This window comes from Glycine soja, chromosome 2, assembly GCF_004193775.1.
Source record: "Glycine soja cultivar W05 chromosome 2, ASM419377v2, whole genome shotgun sequence".
Lineage (NCBI taxonomy): Eukaryota > Viridiplantae > Streptophyta > Magnoliopsida > Fabales > Fabaceae > Glycine > Glycine soja.
The window spans coordinates 3,059,811-3,071,145 of record NC_041003.1 but is presented as its reverse complement, the minus strand read 5'-3'; the positions used below and the strand labels follow the sequence as shown (position 1 = coordinate 3,071,145).

The window sequence follows — 11,335 nt, the reverse complement described above, 5'->3', positions numbered from 1 at the left end:
AACAAATATATCCATTTGATTGTTAATTTCTGTCCGTCATTGTTAATAAAATAACCTACGTGACATAGAGAGACAAACTTGTCACTGAAATGATTATCAGTATGATCATCCTGACTACATTAGACGAAAAAGTTAGTAAAATATCATTTTTGGACGTAAATGTCACTAACTTTTTGTTGAACGAAAATGTCGATAATTTTTTTTTGGATCTAAATGTCATTACGTCCAATTAGATCAAAATGTCAATAAATTACCATTATTGGATGAAAATATTAATAATTTTTTATTGGATTTAAATATTAGTATGTTTCTATTAGATAAAAATTTGTTAAACCCGAAATTTCATTCATTTAAGGATAAAATATAATTTTAGGATAAATTTTCATAATTTTTATCGTTAAAAAAATAACATTACAATAACTATTTAAAAAAAAATATTGGCAAACATAATTTAAAACAAACATAATAATAACGATAATATTGATTATCAACCATAACTTGTCTGTCACAATAGAAATTATTCAAAATAAATACTGTATGAGTTTACCAAATAACACACTTTATAATAATTAGTTAGAATCTACTATAAATAAAAGATAAATATATCTCATATTTCACTTCTTCGAATTTTGACTATTTTATTAATGGTGACGGACAAAAGTTAATGACTAGGTGTATTTGTCACACTTTTTACACTTTGAAAAACTTAATTTTGTATTTTCATCTTTCAAAGACGCATTTGCTAACGAATTACACATTCATAAACAAAAGTGATTATTTATCTTATTCTTATTCCCAGAGAGTGGAAAGACGAGGAGTTAAGAAAATATTATATGATAAATATGTCTCTATGTTGACAATTTAAGATGCTCACGCTGACAATCATTTTAGTGACAAATTTGTTCCTTTGTGTCACATAGACTATTTTATTAATGGTGACAAACGAAAGTTAACAGTTGAATATATTTGTTGCTCCTTTTACATTTTTGGAGATTAAATTTTATATTTTCATCTTTTAAGAACGTATTTATGAGCGAATTACACATTCAAGAACAAAAGTAACTATTTATCCTTTAAATTAAAACCAACTCTAGCAGGCATCTACCAACTTGTTTTTGTTCCTGAGAATATGCACGATGAGGCATTGTTGAAACTTGGCTTTGGCATTTGAAATCTCATAAAGAAGAACTGCATAATGGCTTCCAAAGAAAAATGGCCCATAACTTAGCCTCAATACCGAACAATGACCAAGCCTTCTTTAAAAAGCAATAATGAACTCTCCTTCATGATTGCGGATCACAGCACCACAAGAAGCTAAAGATGTTGTATGAAGTAAGCTCCATGACAACTCAAAATTGCACTCCTTGTTAGTTATCACTGTTATTATGAGGAGCATCAAAAGATAAAATGTTATGGGACTTCTTACTCCTAATGATATCTTTAATCAGTACCATAACACTACCAACAACACCCTCTGCACTCGTCCATTTATTGCAAAAAATGAATTCATTTCGTCTCCACCAAACTTGATCCAGGATAACACCAAACACAATGCTCCATTCGGTGTCAAAATAGTTTTGGAGCTTTAGATATTCAGGTGTAGCCAACTAAATTCTAAATTTGAAAGTACTGACGCACACAATTGACTTTTGATTATAAAGTATTTTTCCAATAAGAATTTTGAATAATTTTCTAGACCGAACTTCAAAATTACCAAAATGCCCTTGATGTAATCAAACTTAGGGATGTTGGCAGCGCGATTTGATGTGGCTTTAGATTAAAATTAGTTTGAACCAAACAAGAAAAATAAGTGTGTTGCAGTTTGGTTTAATTTAAATTATTTATGAAATCCAATTCAAATCAAATCAATGTTTTGCGATTTGATTTAGTTCGGTTCAGTTTTTGTGGTTTGAAAATTTTACTAGTGAATATTAAAAAAATACTTAAAAAGTTTGTTATGATTGGACAAAACATAAATAATAACTAGTCCAACTTGTAATGACTTAACTTAAAAAAATAATAAAACAGAGACATCGAGACACACGTGGGAGAGAGATGTCTCGCAGATGTCAAGAGGCCCATGTCGAAGAGAGATGTCTTGCAAGGAGAGTGATTTTAGGCATGAGTTTCAGGGTTTCAGTTTTAGGCATTAGAGGAGTGTTAAGTTTAGCATTTTAATCTTAGTGTATAACTGTATGTAAGTGTTGTTTTCATAAAAGTTTAAACTCAAATAGCATGTTGTATAAGTAAATGAGCGGTTGAGTTTGGTTTCCGTATGCCAAACCAAAAATCAAATCAAACCGTTCGGTTTGAAAAAAAACCAAATCGATATCCTTCGAATTTCTATGACTTGTGATTTTTTGGGTTGATTTTTTTATTTTAATTTGGTTTTGAACACCCTATCAAACTCCTTAAAAAATCTAGGTTTAGGGAAAATATAGTTGCAAAAGTTATATATACTTTGTTTTCATTTAGAATATTAAATATAATATTAAAAATATTTTTGAGAATTTTCCTGCAACTGTCTTGATTTTTGTGTAAATTACCAAGATACCTCTAACTATTCTAATAAGTTTGGGTTCAGTTTTCATTGAAAAATTATTTTAATTATTGAGAATATTATTTTAATTTTTAAATGTGAAATATATTTCATAAATAATATTTATGGAATTTAAATGCAATACATAAGATAAAAAATTATTTCATATAACTAAATTTATAATAAATAAATATTTTTAAATATATAAATTATGTTATAATTAAAAATTACTATAAAATATATTTTTAAACATATAAATTATATTTTAGATTTTTATGATAAACAATTTATATTGTGATATAAATTTTTTAAGTATTGATAAATTTTATAAAAAATATAGAAATTAAATTTAAAAATAAAGATAAAATGATAGATTAAAAGAGATAAAAGATAAAAAAATCTCTAAAAATACGCTAATTAGAGAAAAATTTCTAGAAACACTATCGTTTGAAGAGTAATTTTAAAAATTAATCTGATTTAAAACAAATATTTTTTTTAAAGATTAAAACAACAATTTAAATAGATATACAAGAAGAATTTATATATTTAAAGATATTATATCCAATTAAAACAACTATTTATCAATTGCATAGATAACACATGTTGGAAACAGAAAAGAGAGAGAAAGGGCAAAGAGTGTGTCCGTTAAGATTAGGTTTCCTCACCTAACGTGAAAGAAGCAGATAATAATTGCAATAATAAAGATAAAAAATTGATTCTCACATAATCATTAATATCAAAATAACACCTATAAAAGGGATCAGTAGTAGAAGAGGGCAACGAGTCCCTACTCAGTTCACAGAGAAAGATGGCTGCGGAAAACGTTGTAGAGTTCACAGACTTACCCGTCAAGAGACCTAGAGAAGAAGAAGAAGAAGAAGAAGAACAAACCAATGGAGTCTCCAACGACGCCGTTTCAACGCTACCCAATGACCCTCAATACCCTGGTATCTCTGCTGTTATTCCCGGTTGGTTCTCAGAAATCAGCCCAATGTGGCCTGGTTAGTAAAACCCCTCTCTTTTCGTTTCCCTTGTTCACTCTCTACCTTCAATTTTTAAACTTTCTCAAACCCTTTTTTGAGGAACCGTGTGTTTGATTGTTTTATTTATTTGGTGTAAAATAATCTCAAACCCCTTTTGTTGATTGTTACCTGTTGGTTATTGTGTGAACTGAATGTTATATAATCTCTGTGTGCTTTAATGCTTTTTTTTATTTATTGTTTTTTCGGTTCTGTTTTATTAGATTCTAGAGTTGTTGAACCCTTTTCTCTCTTGGATTTTAAGGATGCTCTTATATGTGTCATTTCTTAATGTTCCTAAGAAGCAGCTAGGTGGAAGAGTGTTTTGGTATTAACTGATTGGTTGTAGGTTTGTATTCGTTAGAGATTTTACGAGGAAGTGAACTAGTATTGGTTAAAGGGTGCATTTGTTATCAGTAACAACAGTGAATCTTTGAGTTTTTGTTGTTGTATTGTATTCTTGGCTCGGAATATTTGTACTATCTTTTTGTAATGATTCTCATGAGTTGGAATCTGATTGTGATTTGCAGGGGAGGCGCACTCCTTGAAGGTGGAAAAGATTTTGTTTCAAGGGAAGTCTGACTATCAGAATGTCATGGTCTTCCAGGTATATGTAGCTTCAGTTAAATTTGTTTTTTTACATGTTTTTGCCCTTTTTATGGTTTTGGTTTTATTTATAATAATGTATTCTGTGATTTTGTTTTGCAGTCATCAACATATGGCAAGGTTCTTGTTTTGGATGGAGTCATTCAGCTCACAGAAAGGGATGAGTGTGCCTACCAAGAGATGATCACTCATCTTCCTCTTTGCTCTATTTCAAACCCCAAAAAGGTATTTTGATACTTTAACTCCCTCTAGCTTTAGGAATTTAGCATATTTCTAGTTTGCCCATTTTGTCACCAAATTTTATGTAGTTAGAAAATACAATGTTTGTGAAGTACTAGTAGTGTGTAGTTTTTAATAATTATAGAGGTTGGGGGTGTAGAAGTATTTGTGAAATGATCTACACTGATTTGTTTACTCATATCATTTATGTGTCCATCATCATGCTGATTTGGGGTGCACTGCCGGTTTAAATTTAGCATAGTAACATTATTTTGTCTATTTGGTTCCTTTTACCTCTTATTAGAAGAGATCTGAATGACATGTGTTGATGAGAGTAGGAAGGATGACACTCATGGAGTATAACATTTGAGATATGACTTGAACCATGTGTCCATCATCATGCTGATTAGGAATATTAGCCTGTTATCCCTTGCTGTTTTCTTGCTGTATGGAATTAATTGTTCTTTTCCTTGCTGTTTTCTTTTTGTTAGGTTTTGGTTATTGGTGGAGGAGATGGTGGAGTCCTGCGGGAAGTAGCTCGTCATGCCTCAGTAGAGAAGATAGACATTTGTGAAATAGACAAGATGGTTGTCGATGTGAGTAATGACCCAAATTATTCTTTTCTATCTCTAATCAAATCTAAATAATTTTATTGACAGACTACTGTTCTGCATATAGTTATTTTGTCTTGCTCTCCATGTTCTTCTAAGTTGAGTGGTTTTCTCTACTTAGTGATATTGGTCATTGCATGTTTTTCTTGTTCTAAAAAAAAATCTTTTATGCTTAATGAATGAAGTTTTCTGGTATAGCAGTATAAGCCCAATATCAAAATTGAAGTTGTCACTCTTTGCAGGTCTCTAAACAATTTTTCCCTGATATAGCAGTAGGTTTTGAGGACCCACGTGTAACACTTACTGTTGGTGATGGTATGGTCTGCTTCTCCATATTTTTTTATGTTCCTTAACTACTTTACTGTTTAGGACAATTTTTCTCATGATAGATTGTCTCTCAATGATCTAGGAGTTGCATTCTTGAAGAATGTTCCAGAAGGAACTTACGATGCAGTTATAGTGGATTCGTCCGACCCTATTGGTAGGGTATATTGTAGTTCCTTTTGTTTTCTAGTCTTTTTACAGTTAATATAATATTTTTTTAATTGAAGTTATATTTGATATCTTTAAGGCCCTGCTCAAGAGCTGTTTGAAAAACCCTTTTTTGCGTCCGTGGCAAAGGCTCTTCGTCCTGGAGGAGTTGTGTGTACTCAAGCAGAAAGTATATGGCTTCATATGCACATCATTGAGGACATTGTGGCTAATTGTCGCCAAATATTCAAAGGTTCTATCAACTATGCATGGACCACAGTTCCTACATACCCAAGGTATGCCCTTTCAAATATTATTTTCCCATTTGCATTGCAGTCTTCAAAACATAGTCTATGTTTAGAATTTATATTATTAACCATATTTATGTTGGTTTTGATTATTTCCATTTCAGTGGGATGATTGGTTTTATGCTTTGCTCAACTGAGGGTCCTCTTGTTGATTTCAAGCATCCAGTGAATCCTATAAATGAGAATGATAGTCAGCAATCAAGACCATTGAAATTTTACAACTCTGAGGTTTGTTGCTCCGACCATGTTCTTTTTCCACTAACTTCAAAACATCCGACTGATTTTTCTTACTTGACTCTTATATTTTGTCTGTTTTCTATTTCAGATTCATACAGCGGCTTTCTGCTTGCCATCTTTTGCTAAGAGGAAGATTGGTTCTAAAACAAATTGAAAATATTTTTCATGGGATTGAAGGAGCAAATGTGGCTGTCGGCATTCATCCTTTTACTGGATTGGTCCATCCATCAATGAACAGTGGGATAAGAGCTTCAAGATGACAATGTAGAGCAACTTTTATTTCATGAAATGAGTTGTAGATGATGGATTCAGTTGCTAGTGATTTACATTATTGACATTGTGGAACTTCGTTTAGCAGTTTAGCAAACTTTTGTTTAATGCATGTGCTTGCCCTTCTCCATTTATTAAGAGCTCATATAACAATTACTCCCTACATTCTCTTTTATATAATAAAAATCTTAAATTTAAGAATTTAGCAACTTTTATCTCATTTAATAAGACTATTTAAAATACCCTTCATATAATAGGAGATTTATATTTAATATCAAGTTTTGATAAAAAAATAATTTTAAAAAAATATTTATTTTTTAATTAAAAATTGTACAATTTAATAACATTAACTAATTTTTTATTAAGTGTAAAATCAGTTTCTTTTTTATTATAACATACAACGGAGGAAATAAATTCTTAATAAATGGCTAATGGTTCACATAGGGAAGTATGCCTCGAAGTTCAAATTAAGAAGTTCACATAGGGAAGTATTCTGATGGTTGTTAAAAATAAGAATATTTTTATACTTAATTATAAAGGGCTGTACAGAATCCGGACTCGAAAGTGATAAATAATCAATGATATATTCAGATAGACAATTTTAGAACAATCGCAATCCAAGTTGGAAGGAAGAAACATAATGATTGGTACAATAATAATAGGAAATGAAACAAAATAAAAAAGAATAACTAACAAAGGACATGAAAGAGCCAAAAATTACATCTGGTCCAACAACTTCTAGTGTTGCTCTTTTTCTGCAGCCAATACCAGTCAATACTCCATGCTTATACTTTCTCACCTTTTGAAAAAAAAAACATTTAAAATTATGAAAGAAGACTTTGTTACCTGTGATGTTGCCGGGTTACTTGTTTTCGTTATTGCTGCAAAGTGCAAACAAATACTAAGTCTTTTATAATTATTTTATTTGTGTTAAGTCTCTTATTTAATCGCTTGTACATATTGTCTTTACTTCTATGGTGCTTCCCTGTCTCCTTCTTGCTTATATGGGTTGATTTGCTTATTATTTTTTTATTCAAATTATATTCTAAGATTATGTTTCAAGTAATATTTGTTGACATAATGAGTATTTGTCTTTGTGCATACAAGTCACTGTATATTAATCAAGTTAGTTCCTTTTGTCTATGTTGTGTTAAAGAGATACTAAAAGTATAGCATGAAATGATTGGCTGAATAATGATTTTACCTAATTTTATATACTGTAATAATGATCTATATTTGATGTTATTCATGAATTTAGCTTACACTGTAGTGAGACCTGTGAAAATTGAAATACTTGTAGTACTACTAGTTGTTTTTATCTAATTATTGGTGCCAAATACTTTCTCCCTCAACGCTAATATTTTTGTGTGCATTTGCCACATACAATATCTCTAAAGGTCATAACATTTAAAAGTTAAGCTAACTTTTTTTTTTTTTTTTTGCATTGGAGTTCCTTCAGTAAATATCAAATATCACGTCATGCCTCAGTAGAGAAGATAAACATTTACGAAAAAGACAAGATGGTTGTTGATGTGAGTAATGGAACTCAAACTATTCATTCATATCTCTAACCAAAAGCATAATTTTACTGACATACTACTATCTTACATGTAATTAGTTTCTCTTGCTCTTCATGTTCTTCAAAGTTGAGCGACTTTCTCTATGTAATGATATTGGTCATCTTCATGTTTATCTTGCCACTTGACCAAAAAAAAATTGATCTTTTTATGCTGAATGAGTAAAGACCTCTACCAAAGTTAAAGTTGTCAATATATGTGTGTATATGTGTGTGCTCCTTAACAATTTTTGTGTTTAAGACAACTTTTCTCATGATAGCTTGTCTCAGTGATCTAGGAGTTGTATTTTTTTAGGGATGTTCCAAAAGGAACTTATGATGCAAGCACAGTGGATTCGTCTTACCCTATTGGTAGGGTATACTGTATTGCTTTTTGTTTTCTATTTTCCTGATCTTTTATTTTTTTTTTTAAATTGAAGTTATATTTGATATTTTAATTAAGGTTCTGCTGAAGAGTTGTTTGAAAAGTCCTTCCTATTTCTGCATGTGTCAAAATTGAACTTCCTGCAAAAATAATGAGTTGCCTCCAAATTGGATTTTTTAGCACTATTTTTCTTTATTTTTTGTGCCTTCGTTCACGTACAATATCTCTAAAGGTCCTAACATTCAAAAGTTAAACAATTTTTTTTTTTTTTGCATTTGTTGACGTCTCTCCCTCTTCCATTCAGTTTTGAAGGCTCAATAACTATTGGGTATCTCTCTTGGACGTGTTCAAACGTTCATTATTGGTAGAGTCCAACGGGAAGTAGCACGCCATGCCTCAGTAGAGAAGATAAGCATTTACTGAAATAGACAAGATGGTTGTGGATGTGAGTAATGGAACTCGGACTATTCCTTTCTATCTCAAACCAAAGCTAAATAATTTTACTGACAAACTACTATCTTTAATGAGTTTATCTTGCTCTCCATGTTCTTCTAAGTTGACCAACTTTCTTTACCTAACGATATTGGTCTCTTGTTATATATCTGCCTTGGAAAACAATAATTGAACTGAAGACATGTGTAGTATCTCACTGGAATCCAAGGAGAGCTCTTTGTTCTTTAAGAAATTGTTGATAAACTATTTCTATGTATTTCTTATTTCTTAGAAAGAGCTGCAGAGGTACTAATATCATGAGAGTCAAGTTAGCATACGATTTGTTTAACATTATTAGTGGTGCAACTTCAGTCGAATAACATTTGGAATTTCAGATTATTTATTATGTGTCTTTTGTAATTGTGAATTGGAAACATTTGAAAACCTTTTTATTTACTTGTAATATCTCATATCACATTTGGCAATGTTGTTATTGGTGTTGGGTGAGAAAAGCAAGGTTTTGTTGTGCAAAGAAACATTTTTGGTCAAATCTAGGAATGACAAAATGAAAGAAATACAAAAAAAAAAAACAACAACATCAAAAAAGGAATACAAAAGTATCCGAAAATTTATTTGGCTTTGCATCTTATGATCTATATGATACACAAGAACTAGATTTCTTTTAATACTTAGCTGAATCAAGAAAAGGTGGTGGAATTGATCAGAGTTAGAAGCTACTTGTGGATAAAAGCTAAGTTTGAAAAAGTATAAATGCCTTACAAAGAGTGGTCAAATTCTGCATTGTGTTTATCTTATTATAATGTCTACATCCTGCTGTAAAGGGAAGGAGTACCCCTTGTCCTTCCATTTTCAATAAATTTTGCTTTATCCAAAATAAAATAAAATGAGAGTACCTCACATCTATATCATTCAAGTGGGGATGATGTAGTTGATGTGATTCCCCCACATAGTTCTTAATGATAATTCTCAATTAGGAACAACTATGTTATTGGCATTTTTTCTTTTTTGTTACCAGTGATTGATAAAACTTTCATATGTTTAGTTGTTTAATCCATCATAGTGGTAGAACAACATTTCGGTCAATTGAAGTATATAGCGTTGTTATATTAGTTTTAAAACGAAAGAAATCTCAAAAAATTGTGTCTAAAAGTACAATTTATCAATCACTTTAGTCCAAATTTAAAAGTTGAGGGTGATAATATTAATATATATTTAAAGACCAAACTGATATTAAATAATTAAACTTAAGAACTTATTTGACATCCTACAGACTTAATTTTCTTAATTTCATTAACTAATTTGACAGTACAGTTTATACTTTGAGGACCAAAATAGTATTTTACCTGTCTTTAAAACGGCCATACATATTCTTTCGTTCATTTTTAGGTCCATAGTTCATATTCTTTTGTGATGGGCTTTTTAGGGTCCACATGATAGATTTCCACGAGATTGGCATTATATGTACGCGTTCATGGACCAAGGATGAAAAAACAACACACTTTGATGGGCTGAAATATACACTGGCCCCTGTTTGTCCTATTTGATTAATGAATAATATAAGCCCTCATTGTTTAAGAGATCTCTATATAATAATTATAACAAACATGCAAAAGATAACTTCTTAAATGTCAGCATGAAGAAGTGTCATTAGCTGAGGATATCACAGCTGGAACTTATTCAACTCATATAATATTATTTGGTATGCAATGGTAGGTTGCGTATGTTTAAAGGATACACTGTATGATTTCGTGGCATATTTTAAAATATTAGTTAGTCTTAATATACTTTTCCAAAAATGAATTAAGAATTTCAAAAATAAAAATAAAGAAAAAGAAAATTCAACTTATACAACTTATAGTCTTTGTCGGTCTCTCCTTGAATTTTATTTTTGGATAACTGTACGCCATTAATTGTTTGGTTAGGTGTATCCGACCATTCTTGTTTCTTTGGCATAGTTTTTAGATTAAATGAATGTGATAGAATAGAATGGAGTAATGTAGTATTTTAAGTTATTTTAATGTTTGGACTTTGGATTATTTAAATTTTAATGGAATAGGACTATATAAAATGATAAAATGGATTCCATTTCATTCCATCAAAAACTCTTTTTTCTTAATTTGACGGATATCCAATGAAATCATAATATATATTAGTTTTACTTTCATGCAATCACAATTTCATCCTTTTTAATTTAAAATCTCACACATTTGTCATTTCTACCTTGTATCTTTTTCAACGCATTCGGCGGAAGGTAACTAATTTTTTTACAAATTGCTAATTTTTTTTTTTTATCTAAGTATCTTATCATGCCATTTTTTTATTAGTGCTTTGCACTCACCATTTTCTCGACTATCCTATCAACGATTTCTATTAAATAAGATGTAATAAAAAAATAGAAAAAGTAAAAGAAAAAATAAGTTATGTAACAAGTTGAGAGTGTAGTTACCCAAGGCTTGGCACATAAGAAATATAAGATAAAACCGACAATAGAACATTTTCAGAGTAAGTAGATAAAAACAAAGTGATGTATGCTATTGCTATGCCAATATTACTGAAATGCTTAATTAGCAAAAGAAAAAATATATATATTACATAAATGCTTAGTAAGAAAATACGTTATCTCAATGTAACATGAAAAATGATATAAGTTCATATTGTTGTT

At 30.2% G+C, this 11,335-nt stretch overlaps 1 protein-coding gene across 1 annotated transcript; it reads left to right on the top strand.

The window, feature by feature from the left end:
* Positions 1-3,297: 3,297 nt before the first annotated feature.
* LOC114380155 (spermidine synthase-like) lies at positions 3,298-6,440 on the top strand. The gene is made up of 9 exons (XM_028339104.1): positions 3,298-3,540; positions 4,089-4,165; positions 4,267-4,389; positions 4,875-4,979; positions 5,237-5,309; positions 5,404-5,475; positions 5,566-5,761; positions 5,878-6,001; positions 6,099-6,440. Exons 1-9 carry the CDS (start codon positions 3,348-3,350, stop codon positions 6,162-6,164), a joined length of 1,029 nt encoding a protein of 342 aa, XP_028194905.1. The 5' UTR covers positions 3,298-3,347; the 3' UTR covers positions 6,165-6,440.
* The last annotated feature ends 4,895 nt before the right edge of the window (positions 6,441-11,335 follow it).